Here is a 16,483-nt window from a genome sequence, read left to right as displayed (position 1 = left end):
GGGGTTGGGGTGGGTGAGGCCTGACTGGGTGCTATGGGGAGCTGGTGGAGTATTTGGGGGTTGGGGTGGGTGAGGCCTGACTGAGTGTGTGGGGAGCTGGTGGAGTGTGTGGGGGTCGGGGTGGGTGAGGCCTGACTGAGTGTGTGGGGAGCAGGTGGAGTATTTGGGGGTCGGGGTGGGTGAGGCCTGACTGGGTATGCGGGGAGCAGGTGGAGTGTGTGGGGGTCGGGTGGGTGAGGCCTGACTGGGTGCTGTGGGGAGCTGGTGGAGTATTTGGGGGTCGGGTTGGGTGAGGCCTGACTGGGTGCTGTGGGGAGCTGGTGGAGTATTTGGGGGTCGGGTGGGTGAGGCCTGACTGGGTGCTGTGGGGAGCAGGTGGAGTATTTGGGGGTCGGGGTGGGTGAGGCCTGACTGGGTGCTGTGGGGAGCTGGTGGAGTGTTTGGGGGTTGGGGTGGGTGAGGCCTGGCTGGGTGCTGTGGGGATTAGGTGGGGTGGCTAACTTGGCTGGACTCTGGTCCTTCCCTCAAGGTTGTAGGAGGGGGTCCACGTGAGAGTCACTTGCTGGGTGGGGCTGAGCCAGGGGGATCTGACCTGGAAGTGGAGATTTTAGCGTGTTGAGTCCCTGCACTCAGGTCTCCTGCAGCTGGGAATCCCCCCGTGCTGCGGTGCCAGGCAGCCAGCACCCACCCCAGCTTCTCTGTCAAGGCTGAGGACCCAGTGCTCCTGCCTGTGAAGCAGTTGCTTTAATCTGGAGCCCTGAGTTGGGACAGATAATGAGTCATTCAACCAGGTTTTCCAAGGACACACTAAATTTGGCATAACAGCGTGAGCCCCTGAATCCACATGGCCAGGAAAGCCCTGGGCACTGAGATGGGACTCGCTGAGCAGGCTCCCTCCTCACGGCCCCTGAGCGGGGATTCACTTCTCTGGCAACGAGGTCGAGGTCAACACCACACTGTGGGCCCATTTCCTGGGGCAGGGTGGGGTGGGGCGAGGTGGGGGAGAGCCCCAGGGGGTGTTCCCCTTTGTCACTCCGGATGCCCATGGGGGGCCCAGCAAGGCACTGGCAAGCCCGGCCTTTGCCTTCCTTTTGCGTCAGAATCATGAATGTGTCTGGTGGGGTAGGACTGGACCGGCTGTTTGACCTTGCTTGTTCTTTTTTTTTTTTTTAATTTTAATTTTTTAGTTTTAGAGATGGGTTTCACCATGTTGGCCAGGCTGGTCTTGAACTCCTGACCTCAAGTGACCTTCATCTCTTGCAGGAGGTTGTGCAGCCACAGCCTTGGCCCTCTGCCTCCTGGGTTCAAGCGATTGTCCTGCCTCAGCCTCCTGAGTAGCTGGGACTACAGGCGCCCACCACCAAACCCGGCTAATTTTTGTATTTTTAGTACAGACAGGGCTTCACCGCGTTGGTCAGGCTGGTCTCAAACTCCTGACCTCAGGTGATCAACCCACCTCCGCCTCCCAAAGCGCTGGGATTCCAGGCGTGAGCCCCCGCGCCCGGCTCTGCAAGGCCAGCAGCACATTCCCACCAATAGTCTCTTTAAGGACGTGGAGCCGTTTTCTACTCAGCGTGCTTCAGAATCCTCCCGTGTTCTCCCCACTGCCAATTTCAATGCCACGTCCACGTTTTTAGGTGTTCGTTATGGCAGCTCCCCACTTCCTCGTCCCCAGCCCTGGATCCGTTTCCTGTGGCTGCCGTAACCAGCGGCCCAAGCCTCAAAGCAGCAGCACTGAACTCTCCCACGTGTCTGGAAGACAGAGCTCTGGAGCTGGGATTGCTTTGCGAAGTCAGGGTGCCGTGGCCGGGCCACACCCCGTCCTGAGGCCTGGGAGGAGGGTCTATTTCCCCACCTGCTCCACTCCTGGGGCTGCAGCTTTCTCCGCCTGTGGCTGCATTGCTCATCTCTGCCTCTGTGGTCCCGTGGCCTCCTCTCCTGCGTGTGTTTCCCGAACCTGGCCTGTTCATGACTGTTTATACTTTGTTCTGGGAGGGTCACATGTAAAGACTCCTGTGAGCACACCTGTGGTGGTACTTTGGGCCCACGCGGACCCTCCAGGTTAAAATTCTGGTGTTTAGATCACATCTGCACAGCCCCTTTTTCCAGTGAGGCCACATCCACAGGTTCTAGGCCCTGCTGCATTAGGAGGCGGAGCTCTCGCGCAGCTGTGTCTGATGCTTCCTGCCGCCCCAGGGCAGCTTTCCTGCCGAGTACATCCTGGATGAGGAAGGCCAAGGGAACCTGACCTGCCTGGACAGCAACCACTCTCACTTCATCCTCGTGGACGACGGGACCCATGGCCAGTACGGGGTGGAGATTCCTCTGAGGACCAGGCTGGAGAAGTTCATATCAGAGCAGACCAAGGAAAGAGGAGGTAGGGGAGCTTGCTTTCAAGGGTGCTCAGGCAGGGAGCGGGGTGGGCTGGTCAGTGTCAGGTACAGCTGGTCACAACAGGCATGGCGCTCGGAGCGTGCTCAGAACACACCTGTGTTTCTTTCCTGTGTCTCTTTACATTTTGTTCTGGAGGGTCATGTGCTCTTGCCAGTTTCAGTCTGTGGGAGGGTGGTCTGGGGCGCTGACAGCTCACCTGTGTGTCACCTGTGTGTTCGTAGGTAATAGGCCAACCTGCATTTAAAAATGTTTTTTGAGACAGGGTCTGGAGTGCAGTGGTATGATCTCAGCTCACTGCAGCCTCGAACTCCTGGGCTTAAGGGATCCTCCCACCACCCTCCCAAAGTGCTGGGATTACAACCTTGAGCCACTGTGCCTGGGCCTGCAGTCATTTTAAAACCTGATCGCGGGCTGGTCTCAGGGTCAGAAATCAGAATGTACGACAGTGGAAACTTAGGATTTGACACCTTTTTCCTTATAGGTGGGATGGGATGGGTTCGAGGCCATCGGGAGGTCCAGTGTGGGGTTTTGCACGTGACTCGAGGAGGTTCAGAGAGGACGTGGTGATGGAGCTGTCTGGCCTGTGCCCAGGCGGTCTGGAGTCCTTTGCAAAAGCGTCCTGTGCATTGGAACCCCCGGGGGACTCCTCACTAGCGTGTGGGCCTGGGCCCAGGGTCCGAGTCAGCAGCTCTAGGTGGGCGGAGAACTTGCATTAGGAGCACGTTTCCTGGTGAGGGTGACACTGCAGGTCTGGGCCCTCCCTTTGAGAAGCGGCCTGACTAGGACACACAGGGTGGGGAGGTGTGGGTGTGTTGTGTGAAGACAATGGGCCTGGGGGGCTCACAGAGAGTCTGCTGCCTGGGAAAGGGTTGCTGGGTCCTTCTCAGGCTCATCTGCTCTGATTGCCCATAGCCCCTCTCCCTCCCTCCCTCCCAAGAGAGCAAGCCGGGTGGGGGTGGATGCCAGCGAGTTGGGGAGGTGAGGGCGGCGAGGGCTCTTGATCTGCTCATTGCTGTGGAACAGGCGGGTCCCCTGGGAATGTGGAGCTTTGACTTTCAACAGCGACTGGCACTGGCAAGAGGCCTCCCAGCAGGTGCTTCAGCGTGTGGTTCTGCTGGAGCCGGAGCAGGCAGGGGAGAGCACCGGTGCAGGGTCTTGCCCCCCAACTCACTCAGCTCCGTGCTTTTTCTAGGCGTGGCCATCAAGATCCCCATCGTGTGCGTGGTGCTGGAGGGTGGCCCGGGCACGTTGCACGTGAGTACGGCCGGGCAGGAGGGGCCTGAGGGGCTGCATTCAGCTGCAGGCAGATGACGGCTGGAAGCAGTTGTACCAGCACTCAAGGGACTGTTGGCAAGAGAGGGCAGTGAGCTTGCCTGCCAGGAGACAGAGAAAGACAGCCTCTGCCCCGTGATGGGGCTGCTTGTGGGGCGGCAGAGGAGGGGCTGGAGGAAGGGGCCTGGGGGAGGAGGCTGGGCTTGGCTGTGACCCGGCCATTGACTGGCATGGAAGGAAGGGGTGGGCTCCTGAGGCCTGAAGCGAGTGGGGAGCCAGCAGCCCCAGTTCCCAGGACCTTCTGGGGAGGCTGGAGGCTGATGCTCACACACGTGACCGTGTCCTTTTCACCAGACGGCTCTGTGGCCAGTCCCTTCCTGAAGCCCAGCACCCCCTGGAGCCTGGGGACCTCCTCATTGTCCCGCTCTCACTGGGGGCGTTTGTGAGGCTGGCAACTCCTGGTCCATGCAGCAGCTCCTTTGCCTTGAGGCCCTTGCGTCCGCAGGTCCGTGGGCAAAAATGCTGGGAGTGTTTGATCCTGCCGGTGCCGAGGCCGGAGAGGAGCCGCCAGGTGTGCGGCCCCAGCGTGTCAGGACAGGCCCTTCTTGCCTCAGAGCACGGGACGCCACCAAATAATAAGCACTTCTAGTGGATCCCGGAGTAGCGTTAGCCAGCCCTGCCCTCAGCCGGCCTTGGAGGATTCTCCGTTTCAGAAAGCGTTGGAGTGAGGCAGGACCCAGTTCCAGGCTCACGCCCTGCCTGCCTTGCAGACCATCTACAATGCCACCACCAACGGCACCCCCTGTGTGGTGGTGGAGGGCTCCGGCCGCGTGGCCGACGTCATCGCCCAGGTGGCCAGCCTGCCTGTCTCAGACATCAGCGTCTCCCTTATCCAGCAGAAGCTGAGCGTGTTCTTCCAGGAAGTGTTTGAGGCCTTCACAGAAAGCAGGATTGTGGAGTGGACCAAAAAGGTGAGGCTGATGGCCTGTGGGTCCCCAGTGTGTGGCTGCTTCGCAGAGACAGTGTTAGCCTGGTGGGCGGGACCAGGACATGTGGACCCACGCGGAGAACCCAGCGGTCCGAGCAGGTGCCAGAGTGATTTGCAGAGGGCAGGGCTTGGGAGGGAAGCCTCCTGGCCGGGTTCCCTCTGGAGGTCAGATCCCGGGACAGCTGGTGAAGGGAGGCCATGAGCCTCACCGGCAGCACACCAGGGTGGGCCGGGAACACTGCCAGGCTCAGTGTGGGGTGAGCAGAGCCTGCTGGATTGGAGGGGTGGGAGGCAGGCACTGGGGGGGCCTCAGCCGAGTCGGGCAGCAGGGCAGCTGCAGAGTAATGGCTGTGGGTCGCCGGGGCCAGTCCAGCTCAGAGCCTTTTAGGTGGGTTAATGGAGGCATGTAGCGTGGCCTCAGGAGGGGCCATTGCTGCAGTCCAGGGGTAGATTTTGGGTGGCCTGAGGGTCACTTGTGAAGGGCTGTGGTTGCTCAGCCCTGGCCACCCCACAAAGCCTTTGCCAAGGGGGGTGGGCTCCTGTGGAGAGCACCCCCCGCCCTGTACCTGGCGGTTCCAGGATCACCTGACTCAGTTCCTGGCAGGATTCTTTGCAGGTTCTGGCACTGGGGCCTCTGACCCTTGGTTTCCCAGCGAGCTGGGGCTGACAGAGCCCTCCTCCCGTGTCTTTCCTGCAGACCCCAGACATCCCCAGGTTCCGAGCAGCTGACATGTGCATTCCACGGCTCCCACCGTGGGCTGTGTGGGCAGTCAGTGACCCCCAGCTGCAGGCCACAGGGACACACGTTTGGCCAGTTGGGGCCTGTGGAGAGTGGATTGAAAATAAGTGCCCTCAGGAACCAGGGTAGTGGGAAGAGCCGGTTGGAGGTCAGCCCCATTGGCCGATCCAGAAGCAGAGGTCCTGTGACTTGTGGTTTGTGGGTGGCACCGTGACCTTGTTTCCTTCTGTGCTTTGCGATGGTCTCAGAGTGACGACGTTCTGCATGGATGTCATGTGAGAGCGTTTTTGTCCGGCAGGAGAATAATGCGATGTAGGCGTGAGAGTCAGATCAGTTTGTGAAAACCTTGTGGTCCAGTTGTGAGCGGCCGCTCGGCTCCCGACGTCAGGGCAGCTTTCCATCCTTCCCGGTGCCACTGGGACTGGTCAGGCGGGCCCTGGAGCCCTTCTTTGTTGGTTGATGAATTATTCAGGCAGTTCTCAGCACTGAGTTTAATCTACTGCTGTTGGATGCTGCTTGTCTTTAACGCACTCTCCATAGCAAGCCAGGGCCCTGCATGTGGGGCTTTGACACAGAGCCAGCCAGGCCGTGGCAGGGGGAGGGGACGGGCAGCATTCTCCGGTGCTCCTGCTCAGAGGGGAGGGGCCCAGCCACACACCAGGGCCAGTGCGCGCCTTCAATAGGCCTTCTTGGAGCCTCTGTCTACACTGCAGGGGAGCTGCAGAGCTGCCCTTGGGTGCTGCTGCTTGTGGGCGACCCCGTCACAGGGGTGTGGGGTCCTCCTGCAGGATCTCACAGCTGTGGCCAGGAGGAAGTTGCTCACCCTCGCTCAGCCTTGCCCTTCTCGCCAGTCAAGCAGGGGTACTGAGTGCTGGACTCAGACGAGGAAACCAGGCCCTGGTGTCCCCATGGGCTCAGACGCTGAGAGCTGCTTTACTGTTTGAGGACAGGGTGGGCTGAAAGCCAGGAGACCTTTGGCTGCTGGAAGAGGGTGGAGTTTGCCAGGGAGCCCAGATTGTTTTGGAGTTGGTGCAAAAGCTGGCCCCTGAGGGATGGGGCACTGCTGGGGTCTGAGGTGGGGTGTGAGGGGCCCTCCAGGTGAGAGCAGAGTCTGTGTGGAATGTGACAAGGCTGGGGATGGGGAGAGAAGCAGGGGAGGCCAGGTGTGGCTGGCCTGGGGAGCCAGAGGGACAAGGCTGAGGCTTACTTTGGGAGCAGCGGGAGGCGTGGGAAGAAGCGTTTGTGGTTGTCTGCCCTGGCCACAGGGGGAAGGCATTTCAAGGAGGAGCAGCTGTAGCAGACATTCCTGCTAGGGAACGTCATGATGGATGGATGGATGAATGAATGGTGGATGGTAGACAGATGGATGGATGATGGGTGGGTGTGTGGATGGATGGATAGATGGATGGATGGGTAGATGGAGGGGTGGATGGATGGATGGATGGATAGATGGATGGATGGATACATGGATGGATAGATGGATGGATGGATGGATGGATGGATGGATGGATGGATAGATGGATGGATGGATAGATGGATGGAGAGATGGATGGAGGGATGGATGGATAGATGGATGGATGGATGGATGGATGGATGGATAGAAAGATGGTAGGTGAGTAGATGGGCATGTGAATGGATGGATGGATGGATGGATAGATGGGTGGATGGATGGATGGATAGATGGATGGATGGATGGATGGATAGATGGATGGATAGATGGATGGATGGAGGGATGGATGGAGGGATGGATGGAGGGATGGATGGATGGATGGATGGATGGAAAGATGGTAGGTGAGTAGATGGGCATGTGAATGGATGGATGGATGGATAGATGGATGGATGGATAGATGGATGGATAGATGGAGAGATGGATGGAGGGATGGATGGATGGATGGATGGATGGAAAGATGGTAGGTGAGTAGATGGGCATGTGAATGGATGGATGGATGGATAGATGGATGGATAGATGGATGGATGGATAGATGGATGGATAGCTGGATAAATGGATGGATGGATGGATGGATGGATAGATGGTAGGTGGGTGGATGGGCATGTGGATGGATGGACAGATAGATGGGTAGCTAGATGATAGGTAGATAGATAGATAGATAGATGGATGGATAGCTAGATAGACAGATGATAAAATAGATGGGCCAAGCACAGTGGCTCATGCTTGTAATCCCAGCACTTTGGGAGGCTGAGGTGGGTGAATCACTTGAGGTCAGGAATTCGAGACCAGCCTGGCCAACATGGTGAAACCCTGTCTCTACTAAAAATACAAAAATTATCCAGGTGTCGTGGTAGGTGTCTGTAATACCAGCTACTCGTGAGGCTGAGGTGGGAGAATCACTTGAGCCCAGGAGGCGGAGGTTGCAGTGAGCCAAGATCATGCCACTGTACTCCAGCCTGGGCTACAGAGCAAAAATCTGTCTCAAAAAAAAAAAAGATGGATGAATTGATGTGATAGATAGTTAGATAGGTAGTGGGTGGGAGGTAGATAGATAGGTAGGTGGATGGATGAATGGTTGGTGAGTGGCTGTGTGGGTGGATGGATAGAAAGATGGATAGATGGATGGATAGCTGGACAATAGACACATGTGGATGGATAGGTGGATACATGGATAGATGGGTAGGTAGACAGACAGATAGATACATATATAGATGGATGACACACACATGGATGGATAGATAGATAGACTAGGTAGATAGACAGACAGTTGAATAGATGCCTAGATGGACAGATAGATAGATGGAGGGAGAGATAGATGGATAGATAAATAGATGGATGGATGGATGGATGGATGGATAGATAGATAAATGGATAGATGGATGGATAGCTAAACGGATGGATGGATGGATAGATAAATAGATAGATAGATACACAGACAGGTAAGCAGGTGGTGAGGAGTGGCCCAGGCTTAGCAGGAGGGCTGGGAGGAGTAGCCTCGAATGAAGCTGCACTATTGTCAGGGCGAAGGTCTGTTGCCCTTGGATTGTGTTTTCCACCCAACAGACTCTCACAAACATGATGTATTTGGTCCCCACGGATCTTCATCTGCTCTGTGTAAGGCAAGAAGAGATATGGTGGTGTCCTGGCCACAAGGGCAGGCAGGACCCAGGGCTCTGGCTGTGTCCAGGGCCTCAATGCTGTGTGTCCTGGAGGAGGCGAGTCGGGGGTCACTGTGTGTCTCACTTGGAAAATGCTTGTTGCAGATCCAGGATATTGTCCGGAGGCGGCAGCTGCTGACTATCTTCCGGGAAGGCAAGGACGGTCAGCAGGATGTGGACGTGGCCATCCTGCAGGCCTTGCTGAAAGGTGGGGGTCAGGGAATGTGGGAGCAATGGGGTGGAGGCCGGAACGTGGGCTCTGAGGATGCATAGTTCCAGTCTTTACGTGCCATGATTCTGGGAACCAGAATGGTTCTCCTTGGTCAGACACCCTGGCCAGAGGGCAGCTGGCAATGGGCAGGTGGGCACCTGTCTGTCACCTAATGTTAGAGGTGTGAGCTCCCTTACCTGTAACTAAAATCTGAGTGCAGCCTGTGTCATGTATACCTTTGTGGTGGTCATAATTTCTCATAAAACTTCAGGGTGGAAAGAAAATATAAAAGTTGCCTCTCCCCATTTCCTGCTTGCTGGCTACTTTAGCTCCTCTGCCTCTGATGCAGGAAAGAGTATAGAGACAGAGCAGGGCCTCAGGAATGGCGTGATGGACTTGAGCTGTTGTGCCTCTCTGTGTAACTTCTGTTGCTTGGTCTGGCCCGTTCTCCAGGCCACAAATGTCACTGTCCTCTTCTCATGCCACAGGACAGTAGGGTCATGCCTCCTTGTCTTTACCCACTGGCTTCAACAGGATGGCCGGGACATCCCTGACACTGGGAATCCTTGGTGTTATACCTGCTCCTCCTGCCCGATGCTGGGCTTCTCACCCTCCAGGTCTGAGGCCCCAGGCCTCTGCTGAAGGGCTCAGCAGAGTGGGTCCAGGGTAGAATCAAGAGAGCTTTTGTGATAAAGGCCAGACTTTCATCTTCTGTTGATTTGAGACTCCTCTTATCAAGTACTTGATGTTGTACATAAAACCTCACACCAACAGCCAGATGATAGACCACATATTAGACCACAAATTAAGTCTCAATTTATCTTTTAATATATGTAAGATAGATATTATACAAAACATCTTATCTGACAACAATAAGATGAAGTTAGGAATCAATGATGTATGTAAAAGTGGAAAATTCACAAAGTTGTGGAAACAAAACACTACCTTGAACAGCTAATGGATCAAAGAAGAAGTTGAAAGGGAAATCAAGAAACCAATGAAAACAAAAGCAAAACATATCAAAACTTATGGAACACAGCAGAAACAGTGCTAATGGAGAAATTTATAGCTATAAATGCTTACATTAGAAAATAAGATCTTAAACCAACAACCTAACTTTACAATGTAACTAATTAGAAAAATAAGAGCAAGTGAAACCCAAAAGTAGCAGAATGAAGGAAATAGTAAAGATAAGAGCAGAGATCAGTGACATAAAGAATAGAAAATCACAGAGAAAATAAAGTAAAAAATTGGTTATTTGAAAAGATAAACAAAATTGACACACATTTAGCTAGCTGGACTAAGAAAAAAGAAAGGAGATTCATATTACTAAAATAAGAAATGAAAGTAGGGGCATTACTTCTGACTCTACAGAAATAAAAAGGATTGTAAGTGAGTACTATGAACAATCGTATGCCAACAAATTGGATAACCTAGATGTGTTAGTCTGTTTTATGTGACTATAACAGAACACCACAGACTAAGTACTTTACAAAGTACCTAGCACTTTATAAATCAATCACTGACCATCCTTGCCTTCCCAGAAGATGGTCGGAGGTTGATTTATTAAAATTTTGGAAGCTGGGAAGCCCAAAATTGAGGGTCCAGCATCTGGCAAGAGTCTGCTTCATGTGTCATTCCAGAATGGCAGCACACACATGCCCTTCCAATAGAAGGCAGAAGGGCAAGGGAGCACATACATGCATGAAAGAGAGTAAGAAAGCAAGAGGGAGCTAAGTTTGTTTTTTATAACAAGTCCACTCTTGCAATAACTAACCCACTCCCAAAATAAGACATTAATTCATTCATGAAGGCTTTGTCTTGTAATGAATCACCTCTGTTAGGCCCCACCTCCCTGCACTGTTATACTGGGGATTATGCTTGCAACATATGAACTTTGGGGAAAACATTCAAGCCATAGCACTAGATGAAATGAATACATTTCTAGAAGCACAAAACGTACCAAGACTAAATCTTAAAAAAATAAAAACTCTGAATAGATAAGTAGCAAGGAGATTGAATCAGTGACAAAAAATCTCCCCACAAAAGTTTTAGGCCTGATAGCTTTACTGGTGAATTCTACCAAATGTTTAAAGAACCAACACCAGTCCTTCTCAAACTTTTCCCAAAAATTCAAGAAGGAAAACTTCCTAATTCATTCTGTGAGGTGAGCATTACTCTGATACCAAAGACAGACACTACAAGAAAACTACAGACCAATATCCGTTATAAACATTGATACAAAATTCCTCAACAAAATATTAGCATACAAAATTCAGTAGCAATAACAGGATTATACACTATGACTACATGAGATTTATTCCTGGAATGCAAGGATGGTTCAACATATATACTCAATACACCACATTAACAGAGTGATGAGGAAAAAACCATGATTATCTCAACTGATACAGAAAAGTATTTGACAAAATTCGACATCCTTTCAAGCAATCTACAGATTCAATGCAATTCCTATCAAAACCCTAGTGATTTTTTTTGTAGAAATAGAGAAGCCCATCCTAAAATTCACGTGGAGTCTAAAGGTACACCAAACAGATAAAATAATTTTGAAAGGGAAGAACAAAGCTGGAGGACTTACACTTTCTGATTTCTAAACTCCGTACAAAGCTATAGTAATCAAAACAGTGTGGTAATGGTGTAAAGACATAGAGGGCTGGGTGTGGTGGCTCCTGTCTGTAACCCCAGCACTTTGGGAGGCCAAAGTGGGCTGATTGCTTTGGCTCAGGAGTTTAAGACCAGCCGGGGCAACATGGTGAAAGCTTGTCCTATATAAAATAAAAAGCTGGGCATGGTGGTTCATGCTTGTAGTCTGAGCTATGTGGGAGGCTGAGGGGAGAGGATCACTTGAGCCCAGAAGCCTGTGGCTGCAGTGAAATATGATTGCACCACTGCACTCCAGCCTGGGCAACAGAGTGAGACCCTGTCTCAAAAAAAAATACCCCAAAAGATATGGAGACCAATGGAATAGAATAGTGAACCCCAAAATAAACAAAAAATGATGCTGGATAAACAGGATAGCCACATGCCAAAGAATCAAGTTAGACCCTTACCTAAAACCCTATAAAAAATTAACTCAAAGTAGATCAAGGACTTCTAAATGTAAGACCTAAACTCTTAGAAGAAAGCACAGGGCCAAAACTTCATGATGGAGGATTTAGCGGTGGTTTCTTGGCTGTGACACCTAAGGCACAATAAATAAGAGAAAAAATAGATAAATTGGGGTTTATGAAAATTAAATAATTTTGTGCATCAAAAGATATTATCAACAGAGTAAAAAGGCAACCCATGGAATGAGAGAAAATATTTGCAAATCATACATATGATAAGGGATTGGTATCCAGAATATATAGATAACTCCTATAACTCAACAATAAAAAAAAACCCAATTCAAAAATGGGCAAAGGACTTGAATAGATATTTCTTTAAAGAAGACATACAAATGGTCAATCAGCTCATGAAAAGATGCTCAGCAGCATGAATCATTAGAGAAATGCAAATCAAAATGAAGAGATAGCATTTCAAACACATTTGGATAGCTACTATAAAAAAGAACTGAAAATCACAAGTATTGGCCAGTGTGTGGAGACACTGGAACTCTTGTGCACTGCTGGTGGATATGTAACATGGTGCAGCTACCATGGAAAACAAGATGACGGTTTCTTAAAAATTGAAAAATATAATTCCTATATGATCCAGCTATTCCACTTCCAGATATATATGCCACTCCCTACTCCCGAATTTAAAGCAGAATCTGGAAGAGATATTTGTACACTCATGTTCATAGCTGCATTATTCACAATAGCTAAAAAGTGGAAACAGCCCAAGTGACCATAAACAGATGAATAGATAAACAAAATGTGGTCTATACCTGCAATGAAACATTGCTGAGCCTTAAAAAAGGAAGGAAATTCTGACACATGCTACAACATGTATGAACCTCGAAGACGTTATATTAAGTAGGATAAGCCAGTCACAAAGGACAAATACTATATGAGTCCACTTACATGAGTTCCCTGGAGTAGTCAAATTCGTAGAGGCAGAAAGTAGAATGGTGGGTGCCAGGGTCTGGGGGAGGGGCGAATGGGGAGTAAGTGTTTAGTGGGGATAGAGTTTTAGTTTCCAAGATAAAAAGAGATATATGGAGAAGGGTGGTGATGATGGCTGCACAACATTGTGAATGTAGTTAATACCAGTGACCTGCACGCTTAAAAATATTTGGCTGGGTGAGGTGTCTAATGCCTGTAATCTCAGCACTTTGGGAGGCTGAGGTGGGAGGATCACTTGAGCCCAGGAGTTTGTGACCAGCCTGGGCAGCATAGCAAACTCTGGCTATACAAAAAATTTTAAAAAATTAGCCAGGTGTGGTGATGCACACCTGTACTCTTCATTATTCAAGAGGCTGAGATGGGAGGATTGCTTGAGCCCAGGAGGTTGAGGCTGCAATAAGCCTCCTGATTATAAATGTGATCACAGCACTGTGCTCCAGCCTGGGTGACAGAGTGAGACCCTGACTCAAAAAAAAAAAAAAAAAAAAAAAAAAAAAAAAAAAAAAAAAAAAAAAAAAAAAAAAAAAAAAAAAAAAAAAAAAACAACAAAAGGTAAGTTGGTAAATTTTATGCTACGTGTACTTTACCACAATTTAAAAACATAATGAATTTTAAGATATCAACTTTATGAAGGTTCAGCTTAGATACAGTAAGCTTCCCCCATTCTAAGTGTACTGTATAACAAGCATAGACACTGTGACCCACCACAGTCTCCCTTACCCCGAAGGTTCCCTCATGGCCCTTTGCAGTGAAGCCTCCCTCCAGCCTGGCTCTGGAAGTCATCTGTCTGCTTTCTGTCACTTTAGATTAGTTTTGCTCGTTTTAGAACTTCACGTAAATGGTCTCCTGCATGATACATTCTTTCACGTCTTGCTTTTGCTCATTGCACTGTTTTTTTGTTTTTGTTTTTGTTTTTGTTTTTTTGAGACGGAGTTTCGCTCTTGTTACCCAGGCTAGAGTGCAATGGCGCGGTCTCGGCTCACCGCAACCTCCGCCTCTTGGGTTCAGGCAATTCCCCTGCCTCAGCCTCCTGAGTAGCTGGGATTACAGGCACACGCCACCATGCCCAGCTAATTCATTGCACTGTTTTTGAGATTCATCCGTGTTGTTGCATGTGTCAGATTCTGCTCTTTTTTGTCTGTGAAGGAGCATCCTATTGTGTGAATACACCACGGGTTGTTTTTCCATTCATCCATTGGTGGGCATTTAGGTTGTTTCCAGTTTGGTGCTATTATGAATAAAGCTGTTATTTGTCTTCATTTCTCCTGGGTTAATATCTAGGAGTGGAATTACTGGCCTTTTTTTGTAAGTGTATGTTTCACTTTGTGAAAAGCTGACAAACTATTTTCTGAAAAGATTGCATTCCTTTTCTTCTCTGCCAGCAATGGATGAGTGTTGCCCTACATCCTTGCCAACACTTGGTTTTATCAGTATTTTAAATTGTAGCCATCCTAGTGGGTGTGAAGTGACATCTCAATGTGGTTTGAATTTACATTTTTCTGAGGACTAGTGATGTGGAGCATCATTTTAAGGACTTTTTGGCCATTTGCCTGTTTACCTTTTGAAGTGTTTTTCCAATCTCTTGTCCATTTTTATTTGATTATTTGTCTTCCTATTTTTGATTTGTAAGAGTTATTTGTATATTCTGATACAAATACTTTGTCAGATATTATTTTATCATGGTGTGTAGTTTGCTTTCATATTTTCTTCAAGATGTCTTTAAAAAGCAGAAGGCTTAAATTTTAATGAAGTTTAATCAGTTTTTCTTGATGATTCATGTTCTTTGTATCATAGCTAAGGGATCTCCGCCCATCCCAAGGTTGCAGATATTTTCTTCTGTTTTTTGATAGCAGTTTTGTAGACACAGCCTTTATGTTTGGGTCTATGAGCCCCTTCAGGTTGATTCTTGTGTGTGGTGTGAGGTAGGGGTCAAAATTCTTTTTTCTTTTCCCCCAAATTATAACCCACGTTTAAAAAAGTTAGACCAGAAAGAGAGTGCAAAACTACTTGAGTGAAATACTTGCCCTAAGAACCAGTGAGGTGGTTGTTGCAGTTGAATATTTACAGGCGATTGAGGCAGGAAAGGAAATTTGATTGCTTCTGAGTCCTGAGTTTTGGATGTTAGTATAAGATGCCTGCCCTTTAGAGACCTATGTTTTCTTTAAACAGGGAGGCCCTTTTCTTGCTCACTGCCCACCTGTCACTTGGGGGCCAGGGCATGGGGGCCAGGAGGAGGGCAGGGGAAACGGGTGAGTGGACGTGATGACCAAAGCCCAAAGATTCATTGATTCTGATCCCAAAATGGAATGTGCTTTCACAAGGCTGTGTGCATGGGAAGATGTCACTGGGTGCTGCGTCTGTCACTTTGAATTATTGAGAGGCTCATGACGCATCCCTGACGCTGACGGCCTAAGTCGGTGTCCTTGGAGGGAAACGGCTTTGAGCCAGGATCAAGGCTCAGTGTGTACCTGTTCATCTGCAGCCTCACGGAGCCAGGACCACTTTGGCCAGGAGAACTGGGACCACCAGCTGAAACTGGCAGTGGCATGGAATCGTGTGGACATCGCCCGCAGTGAGATCTTCACGGATGAGTGGCAGTGGAAGGTAAGTCTTCCAGAGCACCTTGTGGAGGGACCACGGGGCCATGTGCATTGCACCCTGAAGCAAGGGCAGGTGAGGGTTGCATCATCTGGATCCCAGCCCTTCCCTTGAGGGTGGGTGACCCGGGCAGCTTTCATCGTCCCCAGGTGGGGGACCACAGCAGCCCCTGCCTCTAGGGTCATTGAGATCAGGATGACATGGGGCGACGACCAAATGCAACGGTCACCGCACAGGGCTTGCTCTCAGCCCTCAGATCTGCACCCCATGATGACGGCAGCCCTCATCTCCAACAAGCCTGAGTTTGTGAAGCTGTTCCTGGAGAATGGGGTGCAGCTGAAGGACTTTGTCACCTGGGACACGTTGCTCTATCTCTACGAGAACCTGGAGCCCTCCTGCCTGTTCCACAGCAAGCTGCAGAAGCTGCTGGCCGAGGAGCCCGAGCGCCTGGCTTGCACGCCGGCAGCGCCCCGCCTGCAGATGCACCACGTGGCCCAGGTGCTGCGGGAGCTGCTGGGGGACTTCACGCAGCCGCTCTACCCCCGGCCCCAGCACAGCGACCGGCCGCGGCTCCTGCTGCCTGTGCCACACATCAAGCTCAACGTGCGTGCTGGTAACGGGGTCAGCCTGGCCTGGCCCGTGCGGGCCACTGCTGTGCTTAGAGTCTCTGTTCTTAAAATTAGCTTTTATTTTTATCAGAAAAGACACATGCTCTGTCTTAGGCTGCTATAACGAAATTTCACAGACAGGGCGGAAACTATAAGTATTTTCTCGAAGTTCTGGAGGCCGGAATTCCCAGATGAAGGTGCCAGCAGGGCTGGCTCCTGGCGAGGGCCTCTTCCCGGCCTGCACGTGGCTGCCCTCTTGCTGTGTCTTCACATGACACAGAGAGAGATCTCTGGTGCCGCCTTCTCTTCTTTTTCTTTTATTTATTTATTTGAGACAGGATTTCAATCTGTCTTCCAGGCTGGAGTGCAGTGGTGTGATCATAGCTCACTGCGGCCTCGACCTCCCAGGCTCAAGCAATCCTCCCACCTCAGCATCCCAGGTAGCTGGAACCACAGGTGTGCACCACCACACCTGACAGATTTTTTATTTTTTGTAGA

General features: G+C 50.5%; 1 protein-coding gene across 11 annotated transcripts in view; it reads left to right on the top strand.

Moving 5' to 3' along the window:
- Positions 1 to 16,483, top strand: part of TRPM2 (transient receptor potential cation channel subfamily M member 2) — a 76,205-nt gene that overhangs the window by 18,838 nt on the left and 40,884 nt on the right. For 8 of the 11 annotated variants that reach the window (XM_037742027.1, XM_017538635.2, XM_017538639.2 and 5 more), the window contains 6 exons: positions 2,197 to 2,377; positions 3,587 to 3,648; positions 4,437 to 4,637; positions 8,607 to 8,709; positions 15,262 to 15,383; positions 15,627 to 15,980. In XM_037742027.1, coding sequence (XP_037597955.1) covers positions 2,197 to 2,377; positions 3,587 to 3,648; positions 4,437 to 4,637; positions 8,607 to 8,709; positions 15,262 to 15,383; positions 15,627 to 15,980 — 1,023 coding nt within the window. Of the gene's footprint in view, positions 1 to 2,196; positions 2,378 to 3,586; positions 3,649 to 4,436; positions 4,638 to 8,606; positions 8,710 to 15,261; positions 15,384 to 15,613; positions 15,981 to 16,483 lie in introns of those variants that run through there. The other 3 variants (XM_037742028.1, XM_017538643.1, XM_017538642.2) reach the window with 3 other exon arrangements.

The sequence above is a fragment of the Cebus imitator genome, unplaced genomic scaffold (genome assembly GCF_001604975.1).
Source record: "Cebus imitator isolate Cc_AM_T3 unplaced genomic scaffold, Cebus_imitator-1.0 Scaffold112, whole genome shotgun sequence".
Classification (NCBI taxonomy): Eukaryota; Metazoa; Chordata; class Mammalia; order Primates; family Cebidae; genus Cebus; species Cebus imitator.
Note: the sequence above shows the minus strand (reverse complement) of the source record. Positions and strands in the feature narration are given on the sequence as shown.